The sequence below is a fragment of the Scatophagus argus genome, chromosome 17 (assembly GCF_020382885.2).
Source record: "Scatophagus argus isolate fScaArg1 chromosome 17, fScaArg1.pri, whole genome shotgun sequence".
In the NCBI taxonomy this organism is placed as follows: Eukaryota; Metazoa; Chordata; class Actinopteri; family Scatophagidae; genus Scatophagus; species Scatophagus argus.
In genome coordinates, this window is record NC_058509.1 from 1,296,027 (window position 1) to 1,318,322 (window position 22,296).

The window sequence follows — 22,296 nt, forward strand, 5'->3', positions numbered from 1 at the left end:
CGGTCTTAGCCTGGAGGCTGTACTGTTGCTTTGAAAAATAAAAGAGCTTACTTGTTTCTAGTTTGTCTAGCACTGTTTATGCCTTTTTAAACCTTTTATAGTAAATGCTGGAATGAAAAATCCGCCCTAACAGATTTCTAAAAACCAACCATGTGTGTTTGTCATTTTCAGGACTGTATTTGAGCTGTGTGCTCAGGGATCTACATCTGTGACAGCATTATTATTCAAAATAATGTTAATTATCTCTGATTTGTGCTCTTTGCAACAGACAGCAGCACTTTGTATGTCAAAAACATTAAACTATCCAAAAAGCCCCCATTTATTGATTATTTATATGCACAGCTGAAAAGGCACCACATGTTGCTGCAGGCATTCAGCTCTTCTCCAAAGAGATTTAAACTGACTGTAACTAGATCAGATAAGCTTTGATGAAACCTCAGTTTTCCTCGTGGGGGAAAACTGGGCCGTTCCAGCTGCAAGATGTAATAAACATCAAAGTGAAACTGGATAAAAATAAGAGGGAACTGGATAAACACAAATATCAGCTCAGAAAATTACAGCACTGCATGTCTGTGGTCGGGTTTGAGTGTGTCTGCTGCACAGGTTGGCATGTAGCTGAAGAGGTTTTGTAGTGATGTCACCTGAGCAGAACCTATTTTGCCACAGCTTTTATCATCACCTACTTGTTGTCACTTATGATGCAAACCACTTTGAGAAATCCATTTAACTTACAGAACTGACCCTAAAAGGATTAGCTGAGCAGCCTTAATTAAAATGCTGCCATTACATCAGCATCTCAGCATTTTGTTTGGCCCCTGCTGGGAAATCAGGCATGGAAGTTGTACGAATTGAGGTGATCAAATATTGATAAAAAGACGGAAAAAGTCGAATGGATTCCTTCTTTAAATTTAGTTAGACAACTCCAGTACTGTGAATCATGGCACAATGTCTGTCAAATAAGCTTCAGTAGTGCTTTTAACAACAAGGAAAATTGTTTGTTGAAAAATAAATGTATGTAAATACCTTTTCGTCCGGCTGTCCTCCGCTGGCTGGGTAGTAGACCACGCGGTATTTCTCCACCTGGCCCGAGGCATGGGTCCAAGTCACCCGGAAACTGCGAGCTGTGACAGCAGATATCACCAGGTCGCGGGGCGGAGCCACGGAGGTGGGCGGGGGTGCAGGTTCAGATCCCCCTGAAGAGGAAGTGCAGAGAAAGGAAAGAAAAAAGAACATGCTGCAACCGAGAGCTGAACCAATCTCATCACAGACTACTAAAGTTGTTTTATCAGAAAAGGACTAATTTAGCCTGCTGTTTTAAGCAGCGAGTGTGTGTGTGTGTGTGTGTGTGTGTGTGTACATATATTTCAGGATATCCGTGACATCAGGAGGGGATTGGTTCTTACTGTTTGAGGATGTCCTGCAGTCATAAATACAACGTGAGTGCTGCTGTTCAAACCTTTGAGCTGCTTGTCGAGCTTCTCCACCCGGTCGCAGATGGTCGTGGTGAGACCCTCCACGATGTCGCTCATCACACTGAAGTCTGCCACGTTGTAGACATGAGTTTCCTCAGGAGGGGAGGCGATGGCCTTCAGCTCGTTCTCATCTGCGTTTTTCACACCTGCAGGCACACAGAAAGACGGACAGGAAGTGGTTCCATGAAAAATAATTTGTCAAAATGAAATGCGTTCCCTCCAAAATAATTCTTCACTGAAGAAAAGGTTTTTCTAAACACCAACATAATTTCAAATTAATGTCTCTTACTGTATGCTGACCATTACTGTACATGACTTTTCAGAGCTCTGACAAGCCTCCAAGAAATCCTGACAAGCTAAGAAATGATTCTCTCATGAAGTCTACAAGCTGTTAAAAGTAGTTTAAAGTTTTATCCACCATCAGATTTAAGACTGATTTCCTTCCTTCCCTCATGTTTGTTTGAGTAAATTTCATTGCAACATGAAAATCAACTTGTGGAGTCTTCATCACAGGAACATTTACTCACCTTTATGCTTTTTAGAGTTTCAAATACCTGTTTAATAACTGTTTTCATCAGTGATTAAGCTCTCAGTATTGACCAGGTTCTCCTTACACTTTGTCCCACAGCCCAAACTGCTGTTTTGTCTGACCAATATTCAGTTCACAATAATATGAAACAGCAGCCAATCTGAGAAGCTGTTTGATATTCTCCCTGTTCTCTCCATGATCATCCAGCAGAAAGATTAAACTTCTACAAAATGGTTGGAAGAACATTTTCTGCACTTGATTAAGGAGCTCATCATTTCATCGTGACTGTGACATAACAAGTGGAAACGCTTTAGAAAACCTTGAAATTACGCTGCAGCACAAAGAAACAGAAACATGTTTCACTGTAATGTATGTTCAGCCCTCAGCGATCAATGCAGCCGTCAAAAGAAAAATGCAGCTAGAACTATGTGATTTAAAGCTTTGATGTGTGGGGACAGAAGGTCTCAGAAAAATTACAGAGTACATTTCAACACAGCAGTCAGACAACAAAATCCTGTACGACTTTACTCAAAACGTTTTTCAAGCACCACCGTCCCTGTGCTGATCAGTAAATATCTTCTACTAATGTCATTCATCCGGATGTTGGAGGTTCATACCAATGGCAAACAGTTCAATCCCAGCATCCCGCAGGCTCTGTGCGGGGGGGATCACATCGTCCTGTGACTTCCCATCAGTGATGAGGATTCCGATCTTGGGAACACCGGGCCGGGATCCGGACTCTGGTTTGAAGCTATTCTCCAGGATGAAGGTCAGTGCCAGACCTGGAAGGACATAAAGACGAAACGAAGACAGTGTGACAATTAACAGGTCTTTAAGGCCTTCACAGTCCTGTACATCTGCAACAGGTGGCCTTACAGAGGAGCTGGAGAACTGGCAAGAAACTCAGTTAAAATGAGCCCAAAAAAGCAAATTCAAAAAGGCCCGATTTACACTGTGATTGCTGTGCTGTGGCTTTGTTCCCTGCAGGTGTGAATCTACATCACCTGCGTGCTTTTCGTTGTTCTAATTTAGCAGAGAAAAAAAAACCTATTTTACGTTTAATTCCTCCAGCAAAAGCCATATCATGCAGTATGTTTGGAAGTGAATGTGCTGCAGTCTGGAAAATACATTTTTGCATTTTTCCCGTCCTTGTTTTGACATGCAGTATTCATATTTCTACTGCTGAATATGACTGACAGCAGAAAATTAGAAGCACTTCTGTACGTTTTAAACAGTTGTAATATTGAGATAAGTCCTGGCTGACAGTATGGCTGCACTTTGAGTTTCCCTGCGAGGCACAGTGAGGACAGCTGAAATGACTCTGTGACGTCTGGGCTCGTGGACAAGATGGGTTTGAAGTGTCATTATTACTCTGATAAGTATTTAGTCTAACGAGTGCGTTCACATAATGAGCAACTAAGTTCTGCCGGGTCCAGCAATGACACCACTGACATCTTGCCTCCTCACAGGCAGTTTTAAGTCCTGCTGCGTTCTTGAATTTCGATTCAGATTGCTGCACAGCTCTCACAGTGTCTGACAAGACCGTGCCAGAGTCCATGCTTTTTACTTACAGTGCACAGCACTGTTGGACTGCTGTATGGACACAACTGGCATACAGTACAACTTCTACTATGTTGTGCCTAGAATTTTGACCTCGAACAACAGTTTGTACTTCGGAATTTTTTTTTAATACGTCCGTCTCCACAGTCACAAAGAGCATAGAAGTCAGATCAAGAGAGGATGACCCTCGAGACCTTTGGTTCGCACTCAAATGTTTTCAGAAACAGATTTCAGTTTACTGTTTAGCTGCAAACCTAATATAAAAGACAGGGCTGCCACTGTGTGAATGCTTGAAACTAGCAGCACAACACAGGACAGACATGCTTCTGTTTTCTTTGGTCATGTAGAACCAATTTCAAAAATACTTGCATCTCTCTGCTGTAGGGACAGTCCAGTTTTAGGAAAAGACCATCTTTCCACCAGTGAAATATTTCTTAAAAAGTGAAAGGTCACAAAACTGAAATGAATTTAATAAGCAGCAGCAGGAGACCGACTTTAATCCACATCAACCTCTAAGACCACCGTACCAGGAGGGAGGCTGGAGATGCTGGGTGGCAGCGTGCTGTACCTGTCAGGGTGTTTCCTCCTTTGTATGGCAGGTTCTTCACGGCATCGATCACAGCCTCTTTGGTGGTGTGAGTGTTAAGATGCCACTCGATTCTGGGGTCTCCGCTGTACTGAGCCAGACCTGCACAGCCACAATGAAGCCAACAGTCACATGGCTACTACAGTCAACAACATCACACTACAAGAAACGTTCTTGTGGCTCATCTTAGACACACTGCTGCATGACCCAGCCTTTTGCTTCGGGCAACGTTGCAAACTTTGACGTTTTCTGGTTAAAAAGTCAGATGAGGTGAAATTAAACGAAAACAGCCTCTGAATGTTATGAATATATCGTTTACAATAAAAACACCTGAAACCCAGAAATCAAAGTCTCCTCACCAATCCTGGTCTTGTCAAACCCCACGTTGAAGGCTCTGACCAGGTTTTCCAGGAAAGTCCTGACTAGCCTGAAGTTGATGCGGCCGATGCTCCAGGATCCGTCCACCAGAATAACAATGTCGGATATGGCCGAAGTCTTACATGTAAAACCCCCTTCAGCTAAAAACAAACAGACAAAAACAAAGAAAATTTACCAGATAGAAAAGGTGCTGTCCATCAAATCATCCTGACCTGGTGATAGTGTATTAAAATGAACCTCCATGACATGAAGTATGAAGCAGCTTAAAGAGTGCACCCAGGTGCCACACACACACACACACACACACACACACACACAGGATAACCCTGCAGTGGTAAAAGTAGGACAATTTGATGTGCAGCTTGTGTCCCAAAGTATTACAAAGTGTTTCATTAATTCTAATTCAGTGCAAGACAGTATAATTAAACCCCGGAGGAGCGAGGTGCTTCGTTTTAGCAGATGAAAAATAACAGCCCACTCTGTTCACTCTGTTGTTGTGGCTCAACAGTTTACTGGGTGATAAAATAAAAAACAGACCAGACTCTAATGAGGCAACAGACGTTCATTTACAACAGCCAGTCCAGCACAGAGAGCCAAAGGCCAACCAAATTAAGAAGCTTGTTTCTATCAGCCAATTATCTGGCACACGGTTTAGGGAACCTCTGTGAGTTTGGGTCTCTGCGGACAAAACAGTGGAATCAGAGCGACTGCCAGTTTTAACCCCAGCAATCAGAACGAATAAATGCTGCCGAAATGCAGCTGAGCAAGGCACTTCAAGTCATACTGCTTGGCAGCTCACTGAGGGACGATCGTGCACATCAGTCACTCCAGTGTTCACACTGAATTCTGTGATCCACGTTAGAGCTGCAACAATTAGTCCACTCATCGATTAGATGTCAACTATTAAATTAATCTCCTCAAATATTCCAATAATTGATTCATTGTTCTGAGTCTTTTTATAAGAAAAAGAAAATATCAAAATCCGCCAATTTCATTTTTTTAAATGTGAATTTTTGTTTATATCTTTGACCTCACAGAAAAAAAGTGGCAAGCACATTTCACTATTTTATGGACCAAATAACCAACTGATTAATAGACAAAATTCTCTACTAATTATTTGTTAATGAAAGAAATCATTAGTTGCGATCCTCATCCACATGTGGGTCCCTTAAACTGGGAGCATCACGGTTATTTGGAAAGCTTGGAAATTTGTGATTCTGATTTTTTTGGGGATGAAAGTGGTCGTTCACTGCAGTGAAATAATCAGCTCAGTCTTAGCCCTTCATTCTGGTTTTACAGCACATTTTAGTGAATATTTGTGCTGTTTTCACACTGTGATAAACACTACCTGGTCACCATCAAATGGCAGAGAAAGTTTCCAGCAGGCTGACAGCAGCTTGGCAAGGACTCTCACTGACTTTGGCATCTGATCTCACTTTCCTCAACCGCCAGTCAAACACAACGTTAAAGCACTCAGCAGCCAACAGGAGGTGACTGTGGCTGCACTGGGACATTCTTGGGTGTGAAAGTTTTAAAGAAAATGAAAATGATGAAGGGAGAGTCCAGCCCAGCAACACTCGCTTGAATACATAAAGCTTAAGAAAAAACAAAAAAACCCAAAAACATTCAAACTCAATAATGCAGACACGAGGCAGCAATAAAAACAATAAAAAGCAGACCCTGACCTTCAAGTTTACCTTCAAAGTGGATTAAACAGTTGAATATTAACTGGTAGGAGGATCTGCATTAAGCTTTCGCTTCAGTCTGGCACATACTTGCTCTACTGCTGCCTGTACATGTGAGACCCACAATGAAACCAGCACACAATTTCTTATCCTCCAGATGAAAAAGAGAATATTTCTTTCAGGCTGCAGCATGTTTTAACATCTCGGGTAGAAGAGGGGGTTGTGTGTATGTGTATGCGTGTGTGTGTAGGGGTGGTGAAGACATTCTTCAGCAGTCATTTCATTCATCATTGACAGGAACTAAGAAGTGTATCACTCCTTACAAGTCTCTACAGTGTCGGAATTCAAACCTCCTCCTCCTCCTCCTCCTCCTCAGTGCACCAGAAGAGTCTCGGTGCTGCTGTTCAATACGAGTTCAGCGGGCACATGAAAGCAGTGACGCACAATTACAGCACTGCTTTGGAAAGAATGAAGTCTGAGCTTGGTACTGATTACCAGTTGGTGGTGCAGTGAGCAATACAGAAACACTTAATATTTGTTAAGTGTTAGTATGTTGGTGTATGAGATGGCTTTCAGAATTAATTAATAGCAATTATAACATACAGATGAATTCCCTTCATGTTACCAATGGACAAAGTGTAAAATTACTTTGCCAGTCCAGCAGTGAGGTTCTCAGTTATCAGTTTCATAAAATGGAGAGATGCAGCAAATCCTCACATTCAATGCACCTTGCTTGCGAAAAGGACAGCATTATCAGTAAATAAATTCAGTTTAGCTCTTGCACAAACTCTAAAATATTGACAGCATCTGCAGTGGAGAACAGTCCAAGGACAAGCTCCTGAATCGTTATTGTTGCACTGTCGTATCTTCTCAATGCGTCCTACAGAACGTCTGCAGGTCGTCGAATGAGATCTGTATTCATGCCATCACTACAAATTCCTTGGAACTCGGAGATACAGGTGACAAACCCTGAATAATGGATTTTTGAAGAGGAAGGGTTTAAATGGATTTAAGGATGGAAAGGAAGGATGTTTCTCGGTCGATGCAGGAAGCAAAACTGAAGGGCAAAACAGTGCCTCCGAGCGCCGAGTGGGAGAGAACTCACTTCCTCTTAATAGCACGTCTGGGAAAATACTGGCACCTGGACAGATGGCGAAAAATGAAAAAGGACAGAGAAAGAGAAAAGAAGCAGCAATGGAAACAGCTGTAACGGATGCATATTACACAAGTGAGTCTGCTGCGAATACCAATGTTGTGTTTCTTTCTGCTTGATCTACTAATCTTCCCCTTGGCATTTGTTTGAGTTTGTTGTCCTGATTCTTTTGCTTTTACACTATTATCAGCATTGTTCTGTTTTATCATTTATTCATGCTGTAATTCTAATACATGTCTGTTTTTTCACTTAACACCTACACATACTAATTATACAAGAGCAAAAACACAAGATTAAAGAAACAGGATAATGAGAAATAAAAAATATGAGCAAGAGATTAAAAAGAGATCAGAGTGGTGGAGAAAGAATATAACAGAACTGGTCACAGAAATGATAAGACGACCATTTGATAATGACCATGTTGTGATCCTACATGACCTCTGCAAATAAATAGAAATTACAAGGGCAGTTAAAAGACAGTGATCTTCAGAAAGACAGAAAAATCCAAAGACAGCGTCACAGTTTCAAAAGGATTCCTGGGAAGATGCACTGGACAGTGATAAGCATTTGGCAGAGTGGACAGAGATCAAAGTGGGGAGGAATCGTGAAGCCCCTGGAGAATGAAGGCGAGGTCACGAATCCGTTTTATTACAGCATCATGGCAACAACCAAAAAATCTCTTGAGTAAACCTACCATGAAAATCAAGAAAAAAAAATGGCCCTAGAACATGTTTCAATGGGCATCACCAGGCAACTAAGAGCTCAGAATGTATTTTGTGTTTTAAACCTCTTGATGCTCTGTCACACTGCGCAAACCTGCTTGTCGCTGCTGGCAGCTGTGTTTCTGAGATGGGAGCCTGCGAGGATCATACTAGGACATAAGAGACAAAAGTCCCAGCCATGACTGACCGTTGTGAAATTGTCTTTTTGGGAGGGAAAAAAAAGCCAATACAAGACTTTACCTGTCTATCATGTCCTTTCGCCAAAATGGTACAAATTGCCCTGTGAAGGGGTCACAGTCTTAATACAGGAAGACTGAAATGTGCACGAGAAAAGCAAGGACGTTTAAGAAAAGGAGAGAAAAGCCAGGAGGTGACAGAGATTTAACAAAACAAAGGTTTGCTGACAGATTCTTTAAGCTGATAGCTATTAGCAGTGAGGCCCCTCAGGCAAAGAGTTCCAACACAGGTCAAAAAGTCAAAACGGTGCAGCTCTGAGGCTCATCCCGAGACAGCGAGGGGTCAAGGCTATAAAACAGAAGATGTGACCCAAGTTGGCTCAAAGTAAACAATATTATAATGAATCCTTTCTGTTTACTGACAGTCTCATACATATTCATGACTGCATGCAGGGCCCACAGGTCGGTTCAGGCTGCGCTCAGCCAGGATCCACGAGTATGAAGAGCAAAGCACCAACTCTGTCAACATTATTTTGTCACATGCGCAGTGTCCAAGTTCTACACTGTATCTCCTCATATCGCAGTGAAGCACTGCAGAATAGAAAGGCAAAGGTCCATCATTGTAAACTGGCCGGTTAATCCTTTTTTTCTGTTTCACTATTAAAATCAAAGAGGAAACATTACATCACCCACATATTTCTGATGGCATGATGGGATACAACCCTATCAGCATTCTGGAGACTTCAGATATCAGATGTTGAATTATTAAAATTTTAGTTCCAACTGTGAAAAGAGCAAAGACAAACGACAGAGAGAAAAATATTTTCTCCTCAGTTATGTTCAGATAAACATAATACAAATAAAAGACAAACAACCAAAAAGTTTACTTTTCATCAAATGAAGGTTACAAAGACACCAACAGAAGCTCTCCAATGTCTCTTCCAAACGTCCAGCAGTGAAAGCTGGGTCAGGGCTAAACTAACAGCCTGAGGCGACGGGTTCAGAGCTCCAACAGCAAGGCCAATACCTGCCATGTCAAAGGCTAGCTATGGCACCTCAGGGCTTCATGTGATGAATTTATCTACGCTCAGCTAATTTACACACGAGGAGTCAAAAGGTCAGCTGCCTCTGATTCCACGGCTCCAAACCAACACGACAGCTTGTTAAACAAAGTTCATGTCCAGCACATGTGGATTCCACGTAGCCACCAATGTGGAAAGTTTAACAGGTACACAAATCAACATGTTGCTCAGAACACCTGGAGGACTTTCCTTTAATTTATAAAAGTGCTCTTTTAAGCACAAGGCAACGACTATTCATTTATGCCACTTCAAAGAAAGCTTAGTTTCCAAACACATAATGAGAAGCACGCTGGGTAGTTTTGTCTTCAAATGTGATTTGATGAGTTTAGTGTTGGCTCACTGAAAACTTTAATTACAGGACAAAAGGTGAGTCAATGTTAACTTGCTGACTTGTTTACTTGCACAATACAAAAGAGAAAACTCTAAATTCTAACAGGTTAAAAACTGAAAGAATCATGCATCAGGATGTGAGGAAATTCTGCAGTGCGTGATGATTCTGTTCGGAATTGAGACATGCTAACTAACTTCGCAGTCACCACCAAGTTCACATCAGTTAACCTAAGGGTAACTCAAGGCCAGCTGAGGCTTCATCTGATTGGCCAAAAGGTCTTTTTCAATGTGTTTATAACACAGGTTCATGTTCACATTGAAAGCACAGTGCTTCAGCACAACCTATAAGCTGGAACATGAATACTGTGTATTATATTCTGTTCATCGTCATTTTATATATATTTTCATTTCTTATTTTTGGATGAGGTTCAGGTTAGAGTGGGCTTATTTGTCTTGCTTAAATTCTTGCTCTGCAGCTTCTCAACAGAGTGTCAGATACGTAAATACATAAATTAGTTTCCCAAAGACAACAGGAACACATTGTTATTCGATGGCAAACCCAGGGCTCTGACATAATTAGAAAGAGGGCAACCGACACCTCAAGCTAATAAGAGCGAGCACTTAATTCCTCCCTGAAACATGAAAGAAGAGCGAGCTGGTTAAGATGCAACCGCACATTCCTCTAAGCTCCAGGCGACATTTCTAATCTCAAGTGTCTTCTGGTCACATGACATATTTAACCCTGCGTCAAACACCATTGGCAAATTCTTCAAGGTGTTTTTTTATTTAAGCTGTGTTCAGAATACGGTGGCCAGAAGACATCAGTTCAGAGTTTATCACATTGAAGACATAAGACACGTTATAGACTTCAGGTCTCTTCATCAGAAACACCAGCAGTCACTGCGGAGCCCTTGAGCAAAGCACTGAGGTCCACATTGCACTAATGAAGGGACTCTCTCGGGCAAAGAGTGCTGTTGCACTGGTGTGAGAATGTCTAACAAAATAAATGTGAAGCAGGGTGGTGAGTTCAACAAGCTTGTTCAGCACAATCCTGGGGAAATGAGGGTTACAGATAAATGGTAAATCCACTGTCATATGCACAGTTTGCAGAAATAAATGTGCTGCAAATCTAAAAGTAGTTGCTTTGACAATTAAAAATATGAGACTGGATAAATATTTTTTACACAGAGATCTCCACGGGATGCAAATTAATCCTCGTTGTTTGTTGTTGTCGAGCCAGTTGGACGTCTGGAAGCTGTTTCACTGCAACATGAAACGATCAGGCCGGACGCGCCTCCATCACAGTAGATTAAAGCACCTCATCACAGTCAGAATAAACCTAAACAAGGACAGGAACACTGGTGTATCATAGCTCATTTCAGCCTTGTCTTAGAGTGGGAAATAAATAGCTCCGGAGTTCAGAAGACGAAATATGACGCTATATCGAAGGTGTTTCTTCGGTCAGCATAAAAGATGACAATCGACTCTCTAAATTCCTTTCAAATCTAATTTATGGTGAGATTGGGGCCAAATTACGACTCCCAATTTGTCTTCATTAGGCTGTGAAATTTTCTTTAATGTTCCGTGTATCTCCAAGGCATTTGTAAAGCTTCAGCTGTCTGCGTCCTGCTCTGTTACTGTGGCATCTTTACTGCTGTTCCCTCTGATACTGATGCTGTTACAGCTGTAAGTGTCAGCCTGCAGACTGAGGCTGAAAAAGGCTTTCAGGTTGTTAAAAAATTAATTCAAGAGTAACTACACCTTAATTTAAGATGACTTCAGTCACAGATACTGTCTGTCACCCGCACATCAAACTCAACATGCGATAACCTCAGTAAAATGTCATTCTGAATGTTTAAAAGAGGGTGAAAAATTACAGAGCTGCTCAGTTAAGCAGACATTTTACTTCCTGCTCTGGGGGCCATGTCCACCAAAGCTGCCAGCATATTTCTTGAGCCGTGAGCAAGGGGAGCGCTGAGCGTCTACTCTGTGCTGAACGCTGCAAATCTGACAATTTCTTCTTCATTCAAATCAAACATTAGTATACAAACACACACTATAAAGTCACCTCACTTTGTCATGTAATATTACTAATTTCTTATAAAACTTACAACCTCGGTGTATCACACACAGCTGGGTGATCAAAGTGCGAGTCACACCGAGAGGCACTGAAGTCGTACAGACGAGTGCTCTGAATGAATCCATAATGACACGAGGACGACTCAGTGTGACGTGCCAGCAATCAGATTGCTCCCATGAAGCACCGGGCAGCGGGAACGATGCCGGAGCAGCAGGGTCACCACCAAACAGATGAGCAGTGATTTTGACACATGTAGAGACGGACTGTCTTTTCAGTCCACACGCTGTCCTTCTGAGCCATCAGGGAACATGTGAAACCAGCAGGATTAAACACCACAGGTTCAGTGTCCTTCCATTTTAGAAACCCCCCCAACAGGAAAGAGAAGAACACCCACTGATGCTTTCTGAAACCTTGTATATTCAGTAAAATCTTTTGAATACACTGTGGTGAGCAAGGCACTTAACCCCCCAATACACACACTCAAAGTCAGCTGACAGTGTTGACTGACTGTAGAAGAGGCTGTAGAACAACAAACAGCTCACTTTCATAATCAGAATAACGTCAGTCGTGGATGTGAACAGTCAGGTCTAAATCTCCTTTTGGTTCAGTCCACATGGTTGAAGGTGATTTTACCTACAACATGATTTACCTTCAAACCCTCCCAAAAAAACAGTTACAGAGACACATTGCTGGCTTCAGAGCTGTAATCCATCACTGTGGAACAATGACAAGTGATAAAGATGTATTTCATTTTGTATTACCTCAGAGGCACTGCAGCATCATGTTTCGTCACGGCAAACCTCGACCTGTCAAGCATACCGTATCATAATGTGCACATTGGCAAGCTAACTGCGCCTCAGGACAAACATTTCCACTGGCACACTCTTGAAGACAAGATACTGTTCACAAATTCTGTACACCTTCCATTATGCACTGGTTCACACAGTGTGTGTACTAAATCAAAGCGCACAAACCAATGAACTCCGTGAGTCTGTGTTTCCACTGATCACAAGCAAAAATCGTGTCACTTTAAGCTGTTATTTCTTCAAATTTGTTTTTCTGTCCTTGTAGCAAGATTCACCAGGTGCCAGACTCCGTACATGACACGTAAAGAAAATGTTAATCAATCATCACTTGTGTAGAAGAGTTGGGGCAACTGGACTTCAGTTAAGCCACAGCTGAAGATCTTCACACAAGATGACCTGGATGAGTGAGACAACACGGACATTTTGCAGCATCTTGTTTCACTCTGACAGGTATCATCAGCACAACCACATGAGCTAATTTTGAACGTTAGGTGAACATGAAGTACGGTGGTGTTAAAAATGGTGAAGGTGTAACTTTGTCATAACGGGATATTAAACCCTACCTGTGTCGCACGTCAGCTAAGAGAGACAACACACCTGACACCAATCGCGCTGCTGCGAGTTCTTGCTGATGTTATTTTCACAGGTACGTCGCCACCTCTGGGGACTGAGGACACACTGTTATCTACAGCTGTGAACGAGGTACTTTGTGTGTGTGTGTGTGTGTGTGTGTGTGTGTGTGCGTGTGCGTGAGGAAGAGGGAGAGTGACACAGACAGTGGGACAAGCAGACAAAAAGTGTGAGGAGAGAAAACAGTGTTCTGGCTGACTGCAAAGCTCTTTAGGTACTACAAGTTTTTATAAATGTTTATTTTGCCTGTCGCTGTTCAGCTTTGTACTCCATGTTTAGCTCTATTTCTACTGGAAAAGACTGAGAGCACCTTAAAACTGGAGTCAAACACCTTGTGTGTGGTCACATACTTGGACCAAAAAAAGCTGATTCTGATCTCAGCAGCGTCTGCTTCCTTTAACTTTTGGTGAATAGTCTGAATTTACATGTTTTAAGGCTTTGCTTAATTAAAAGAACAAAAAAGTTGGCTATGAAGTTCTGACAGGTATGACATGAAGTAACACTAATGGACTGTGCAGTACTGGATTAATTTTCATTTTGGGAGAATTATTTAAAGGATTGCATGGGCATTGGGCAAAAACACATCATTTTGAATCGTATATTCTTCAGATCCCCTGATGCAGGCACAGAGAGGAGGTGACATGACGTGTTGAGGGTTTTCTGGTCATCTAATCTGCAGTAACCGTACCTTTATTTTTACCTCTATGCACTGAGGGGGTCAGTGGTCACTAAATGCAGCTGCAGCTGCTTCACAATTGAAAGCCTTAAAGAGCGTGACTGACAAAAACCATGAAAATCATAAAATCGGATTAAAATTGGAACGACTGCATAAGGACAAAGTCAGCTCATCTGCCAGTGAAATGAGAGGGAAAAACAAATGAAAGGAGAAAGAAAAAGTCCTTGTCAATAAGGAGACATGTCAGACAAGGTGAAAGAAAGTGAAAAACAGGAGTAACAAAAGAACAAAAGGGGGAAAAAAGATGGACAGCAGGAGAAAGAAAAGGGAAGATGGGAGCTGGAGAAAGGTATGAAGCTGTAAGATAACGACAGATTAAAAAAGATCTATGGAAGTGAACAAAAGGGAGGGTGAAAACCTGTGACAGAAAAAATAAGGAAGGAAAAGTTAATGAACAATGATAACTAGAATCTCATACACACACACACACCACACAACAGTCACGTCTCAGTTTCCACTCATGTCTGTCCAGACTCATATGATATACTGTATGTCACCTGCAGCTCAGCGTCATCTGAACCAATGAGCCTGGTTACCAGTGTGAGTGTGTTATCTCTATCTCCATAGAGGAAAACAAACTGACAGATAGCTCTGAAAACTCTGAGGGAACTACCAGTCGACCAGATGTTTACAGCACGAAGACAGAACAAACAAATAAACAAAGAAAGCAGTTCCAGACACTGATAGATACACTGGGTCATACTTCCATGACGGAGGAGAGAGAAGAAGAGAACACACATTTACTGACATAATGCACGGAGTTTATATGCTGGAAGGGACAAGTGAAAAAAACAAACAAAACCAACTGCATATGCCAAAGTGTTGTGCAGGAAACTGCAGACGAACAAACACTGATACAAGCACGAGCAGATTTCAGTCAGCTCAGTCAGCACACTATAGTTTTGTTTGAGCTGATTAAACACAAAGCTAAAACAGCACAGGCTCCAGACAACCTGCTTTAACCTGCCTGGACACTTAGCAGCATGCATGTTCATGCTGCTGGCTTCACGCTGTCCCCACTCTCCCGTCTCCCTGTGTCCCCTCATTCCTCAGATCTAAACAGGGTTGTCACAGTGTCAAATAGAAGGTGATGGAGCTTCATCTGAACTGAAACCCCTCCGCCCAGCCCGCATTACTGGCCACTCTGTCTCCCCTCGCTCTCTCTGATTTCACTAAATCAACATGTCTTCTCATCTCTGGCCTCCCCTGCACAGATGACTCATCGTTTCATCATTCTTCTTTAGTCGTGGCGTAGCAGAAAGACATCGCACTGAGCTGCTGATGTGTCCCTCTTCTTCATCTGTGGCCTGCCGAAGAACAGGTGTGTGTCAAAGGCTTTCCAACAGCTCAGTGTGGAAATGGGAATTAAATTACTCGTGTAGCAGTATTACTTAGCCACCAAGCGCTACAATGTGCTTCCTTTGTTTGTACATTCCTCAAACAAGACTTTGCACAGGATTCAGCTCTTCACAGCTTGAAAGTATTTGACTTACATGCATACAATCATACAACTCCGTTATCTGTTTTCACACAAAGATTTTCAAAATGTCTGTCTATGTCTGTATGCCAACATTTGGCTGAATAAGCAATAAACCAAACGTATTCAGTGTCCTCCCACCATGTGTACAGCCCCATATTGTGTACACAAGAAACAAATCCACATCAACATGTCCAAGTATTGACATATGCAGCAGTGCAAATCCACATCTTGACTGTCCTTGTGCAGCTGCACATTGCTACAGTTGACACACTGTTCATGCTGACAAGTTTACCCAAGCCTGACACACCATCTGTCTCTGTATAGATACATCCTCAGTGCAGAGAAATGAAATGTCCACGCACAAGAGAAAAAAGAGCAGATGAATCATGTCTTATATTTTTATCATGATATCAGCACTGAACGTTTAAAGTCAGACTAACAGCAGAGGAGAAACGACCACACGACCACATGAGACAGTGAAACACAGCTACGAAGAGGAGTTTCTGAAATGTGGATGAACATCTTTATGAGTATCATGTTTACTTCCACAGCCCGACTGGAACCAAAGCCAGTCCGCTTAATTCAGCCACTCTGGGTTACAGCCTCTGAGGTTTAGCATATTTCCAAATTTTGAGGCAAATTCAGACCACACAACCAGTGTGAAAGCACACTGATTATAAACACAGGAATGTAAAGTAAAGCCATGCCGAACAAACAGAGAGGAGAAAACTATCGCTGCCTAAGTACAGGTTGGAGAAGCACACAATTTGATCTGCAGACAGACAGCTGTGGGGAAGCCTAAATTAACTGTGTCTGAGTGACTCGATCTTATGTCACACACGTTGTATTTGGTTCTTTTTCTCTCAAACACACACACACACACACACACACCTCTGATGAGTGGAACAGGAGGTCCAAGCTGTGATTTCATTATTCCTGCCTGTCCTCTGCTGACACAGTCTAATTATCACAGCCTGAACAAATGGACCAGGAATTAGACCTCAATAAATGGGTCATGTCAGGGCACACACATAGATGTACGCACACACACACACACAAAGACTGGTCTGGTGAGTGTCTGGATTTGAAAGGTCACAAGTCCAAGATCTGAAACGGAGTCTTTGACCAAGACACTGAATGTCAAGCTGAAGGAAATTGTGGTTTTACAACTTGAACTTTTCAACTGCCTTTCGTCAGGCCTGCGGGCTATGAGGAGACTTTACTCTGCAGATTATTTGTAGAGATAAAAAGTGGCAGAAATCAGCCAGCAGTTTGAACTGGAAAATGATGAATGAAAGATATTAAACTGCAAAATGTGACAAAATGAAAGCTTCACGTTGCATTCAAGTTGACCTGCACAGTGCAGTCACATGAACAGAATTACTGACTGCCTGCAAATGTGTGCAGGGATTTATAGTAACAAAAAAACAAAAATGCATTTGGCATTTTCACCTTCAGCTAACCTCAGTTTTATATCCTTGTTAAGAAACTTGCTCCACACACAGGAGGTTCAGGTATGTAACACACACACTTTTCAGCATCGATTCTGCGCTCCGGTGAGTAAAGACGACAGTGATGTAACTCGGACTGACAGAACCGACAAATCCAAACAGCGTGTGCTAATTCAGATGGATCACTGAACCGTGGCCTTGAATGATTTGGATTCCAATTGGATAAGATAGTGTGTCGGGGTGCAGGAGTGATTACACAGAGGCAAAGCTCAGTATGTTTTCAAATGACTGTGATGTTACACAAGCAAGCCCACACCTGCCTGCTGCTGCTCTGCCGACAAGACGGTGCCCTGAAATGTAATGCTGAGCGTAACTGCAAGACCGCAAATTCCTGAAACAGAATCGTCAGTCTGCAGTTTGAGCAGTGCAGTAACAACACTCTAAGTAAGTAAAGTAAGTTCGCTCAGGTTCCGATCCTGCTATCTGAACAACTTAACTGTGGACAAGCACTAAAGTGTTGCACGTATTATCATTCAATCTATTTATTACATTTTCGAATTCTGTTCACTTCAGCTCAGCATTCAACACCATCATCCCTCAGCAGCTGGATGGTAAGCTGGGCCTTCTGGGTCTGAACACCTCCAACTGCAACTGGATCCTGGACTTTCTAACTGAGAGACCTCTGAAAGTCTGGACTGGCAGCAACATCTCCAGCACCGCCACACTGAGCACAGGAGCCCCACAAGGATGTGTGCTCAGCCCTCTGCTGTTCACACTGCTGACTTATGACTATGAGGCAACGCACAGCACATCACAGCAATCATCACGTTCCCGATGACACAACCGAGGTGGATCTCATCAGTCAATAACTCGTACCTGAACATCACCAAGACCAAAGAGATGGTTGCGGACTTCAGAAGAGCACAAAGTGACCACTCTCCACTGAAAACTGATGGCTCCACCGTGGAGATCGTCAAGAGCACCAAGTTCCCTGGTGTACACCTAGCAGATGGCCTCCTCTGGGCCCTCAACACAAGCTCCACTGTTAAGAAAGCCCAGTAACGGCTCCTCTTTCTGAGGAAGTTGAGGAAAGCTCATCTGCCCCCCCCATCCTCACCACCTTTTACATGGGGACCATTCAGAGCATCTTGTGCAGCTGCATCACTGCTTGGTACGGTAACTGCATCGCAGCAGACCACAAAAACTTGCAGTAGGTAATGAAAACAGATGAGAAGATCATTGGGGTCTCTCTCCCCTCCATCAAAGACATCTACACCACACACTGCATCTGCAAAGCCATCAGCATTATGGATGACCCAGCACACCCATGACACACAGTGTTAACCGTCAAAGGGTACCGAAGGATTCAGACTCTTCCGGCCAGACTGTGCAACGGCTTCTTTCCCCAAGCCAAGACTCCTCGATTCTAAGAGACTGGACTGAGTTCACTACACAGCAATGCACACTGCCACCTTACACCTCACACCATTTACAATAACTGTCCTACCTGCACTTTATGGCTGTCTCACACACTCGTTACAGAAGTGTGTTCTGATCTGTCCTGCTCCTTTTGTGTTCACTGTTCTCTCTTGCACTGTGTACCATCTTTGAGCAGTATGTATGGTCTTTAACCTCTCCTGTAGTGTCGATATAGGTTCTCAGTCATCCAGGTCATGGTGTTGTTAATGTAGTACCTGGTCCCTGGAGGAACGCTGTGTCGTTTCACTGTTCTGCTATACTGTAAACAGCTGAAATAACAATAAAAAAACACTTGACTTGACTTTCCATATTACATGCATGGTCACCGCTCTGTCATCTCACTCAATGTTCCACCCACAGTTGATCCGATCTGATAGGCTGTACATCACAAGTTACAGCCAACCAACAGCGAAGGCCGCTGTGCCCGACATGCTGACAGAGACTGAAGCTGTGTGTCAAGGTGAAGGCAGCAGGTATTTCTGAAGTTATCGAACAACACAATCTCATGATCTGCTGCTACGATGACCAGCATGCCCAGAGGCACAGCCAGCAGGATCTCATCCAATGGAGGCCGAAGTAACGGCTTTTAAATCAGCCACTTCAGAGCGAAACACAGCACACGTCTGTCTTCATCTTTTCACTGCAGCTCTGACAGCACAAGGTCCAAACCTTTTCCATCCCAGAATAATATCAAGCTTTAGCCAAAACTCAGACAAACACCATTAACAAACCCACAGTGCTGTCCACAATGAGCTGCCATGGAAACCAACATGAGTCACACTGTCAATCCTTCAATACAAATTATTTGGGTGTACATAGAGTTCACTTTCCCAGGCAAGCGTTAATGTCGAAAGCCTGGGCAGCGACATATTTTAGGCCTTCGAGTGTTTGGTCACCAGTACTTTGGATGGACTGTTTCTGACACACAGAGCTACAAAATGTATTTTTCACATATCTGTGTGGAGTAAGATGAAAGGAGATCTAGTCCTGCAAAGATGTGAAGGTAACGTCTTTACTTTTACATCAAACTCTCCCTCCTGCCATTTTCTAAGGGGACAAGCCTCAACATAAAAGCCTGGGCTGGCAGGAGAGTTTGGGGTGCAATGTGTCATCAGATTTCTCAGGAGGGAACATCCCATTACAGATGTTTCACAGCTAAAGTACATCCTGAAGGAGGTCGGCTGGATGTTCTGCCAGAAGCAGACTGATTAAATGATAGCTGTGCGTTAGAGAATGTGAGTTTGTGCCAACAGGTTCTGCTCCTGCTTCACTGTTTGTTAAAAGTTTCTTTCATTTGCAATCCAGTCGATATAAAAGTAAAAATGTGCTTTCATAAGGCAAACAGCTTTATAACAATATGCTACAGTGGGAACAAAGGTACCCAAAGGAAAGTAAACCTGAAAACATTTAAGACTGTTGAGGGGAATCTTTAAAGTTGAATCAATGAGCAATAAAATAGACTGGTTACAATAAAATGAAGTTAAAAAATAACTTTATAACTGTCAGCTGAACAGAATCATAAAACCATTAAGGAAAATACATAGGAAAAGAAGGACGACACCATAAATTGAACTATCAAAGAACACACAACTTTTTTTATACACCCAAAGACCCAAACCATTTGACCATATGGAACACAACACACTGAAATGCAGCTAAATTTGCACTCAGCTAAATCAAAATATGACACACAGGCCTACATTACATAAAGCAGAAGAATTCAACTCGTTACCTCATCAGAAGTAAATGGTTACTAGAACAGAGCAGAAAGGACAGATAGGAGGACACACAGGTGTATGTGCTCACCTGGAGGGACACCTGTGGATGGCACCTGGGTGCTCTGAGAGTGAAGCGAGAGACAGGATGAGTTATTGTGCTCTCATGTCAGATTACACTCGACATCCATCACACAATGGAGGGCAGCCGGCAAGAGAATTGGACAGACTAATAGTCTGTCTGATAAGCAGGAAGCCAGGGGCAGCAATATAAACTTTATTATATGAGCCCATGTTTTATTTTAGTCAGCACTGACACAATGGCTGGCAGGTCAGGTGTCTGGACCCTGCTCGACAAAACTCTAACACCTGTCAAAGCCTGACAAGCCACTCTATGGAGGTCAAGATCTCCTTCATCTTCTCCTCAGATGGGTCAGAAAACTTTTCACTCAGATTTGAGCTTGTTTACTTTCTGAGGGTCTCCTCCTGTTGAATACCTAAACACAAAGTTTCATTGCAGATATAAGACGATGTTTGTTTTGACTGACCTAATTCTGAGTATTTAGCCATATTCTGACAAAATATAAGTATCGGGACTGGATGGATGATGGATGGACAGTGATGAAGTGGGTTATAGTCAAAGGGATGTTTGAAAACTCCAAAGTGGGTCACTACTGGAATCATTTGTAACTGTTGGATCCGAGCTAATTACAGCTGCCATCTACTGCAAAGGAGGAAGCTCAAAACTCTCAGACCTACAGGGGACAGCGATTACTTAACACTCTTCTTTAAGACATAAACCACAGAGCGTGCATTTCACCTGCAGTACAGGTGAAACGCACAACATTGGAGGACAAGCACGATGCCTGAATTTAAGACTGACAGCCATACATGCAGGCAGGCAGGCAGCTGTTAAAGGTCTGATCAGCAGCCTAAGAACAGGCCTGTGAGGCTACAGCTGAGGTATTCAGCAAGTGTGGGCAAGGAGCAAACTCAGCTACGAGCACGGAAATGTAGACGGAGAGAAGTGAGGCTGTAAGTAAGAGCAGGGAGGGAGGAGGCCAGAAAGAACAGCGCTGAGACAGAGCTGACAGTGAGAACTGAGAGAAGAAGAAGAAAAGGGAGAGGAGGAAACAAAAAGGAGACAGCAGACTGTCCTATCATAAACCAACATTTCAATACACCTTTGAGCAAAGTGTGTAAAATTAAATGTAATACTTTCATCAAATGCAATCCACAACTTATATTCTGATCAGGAAGAGCACACGTATCTGCACAGTACTGATACAGGCAGGCAGAAAAAGACGGATAAATGAACAGATTAAATTTAAGACTAGTGCTGAATCCATAGCTCAGGTATCATGGCAACAAAATAAAAAAAGAGAGGAGAAAACTGGGAGAACTTTATCAATCTAAAGTCATCCTACACATCCCACACATTTCATTTGATGTGTAAAATGATTGTGTGTGTCATACATCCAGTATGCTGTATGCCATGTTTTAATAAGGAGGAAAAGAAAGGGAAGACTGAGAACGAAAAACAAAGCCAAAGAGAGTCACAAGGCCACAGACTGAATAGAGTCATGAGAAAAAGTGATGGAGAGGAAAAAAAAACCTCTTCAAACTGAGATAGCAGTCAAGAGAGGAAAGCAAAAAGCTGGTGAAAAAAGGGAGGCAAAGGGGCTGAGGATGGGTGTGTGTGTGTCAGAGGGCGCGTGTTTCAATAATACAAGCAAGAAGACGGTGGCGGTGGTGGAGTCACATAAAAAAAAGGAAAGTGTCTATCACTGGTTGGCTCATCACTCCCTGATCTGTCCTCATTAGCCTACGGCCGGTTAGAGCAGCTTGGACATGTAGCAGGTGACTCTCTCCCTCTCTCACACACACACACACACACACAGTATATCTAGTAAATATTCTGTCATCTTCACTTTCGCAAGACTCAACATTCAGCACTTCAGTGTTGTTGTCAAACCTGACAGGCTGCATCGGCAGCTTGAAAGAACAACATAAAGCGGACATCAACTCTGAGGAGACTTGCCGTTAATAATAACACAGTCCAACAAAGGTCAGCCATGTTGGGCTGAATGACAATGAGCAACGTTTATCAGCTATAAAAGAAGCCTCATCTGCAGGTGCAATGACAAGCGGCTTTAAAGTGAAATCCACAAAGATCAGAGTCCATACATTCACCAACAGCAACGCAGTCTTAAGATCAGTAAAAGAAAACTGGACCACGAACAAAA

The 22,296-nt window shown here is 42.7% G+C and overlaps 1 protein-coding gene across 5 annotated transcripts in view; it reads right to left on the reverse strand.

Annotated features, from left to right (window-relative positions):
* The window catches only part of LOC124075141 (collagen alpha-1(XIV) chain), a 110,194-nt gene that overhangs the window by 68,999 nt on the left and 18,899 nt on the right, over positions 1 to 22,296 (reverse strand). For all 5 annotated transcript variants that reach the window (XM_046418558.1, XM_046418563.1, XM_046418560.1 and 2 more), the window contains 5 exons: positions 4,507 to 4,665; positions 4,130 to 4,249; positions 2,619 to 2,783; positions 1,457 to 1,618; positions 1,024 to 1,193 (listed from right to left, as the gene is read on the reverse strand). In XM_046418558.1, the coding sequence (XP_046274514.1) occupies positions 1,024 to 1,193; positions 1,457 to 1,618; positions 2,619 to 2,783; positions 4,130 to 4,249; positions 4,507 to 4,665 (776 nt within the window). The remainder of the gene's footprint in view (positions 1 to 1,023; positions 1,194 to 1,456; positions 1,619 to 2,618; positions 2,784 to 4,129; positions 4,250 to 4,506; positions 4,666 to 22,296) is intronic.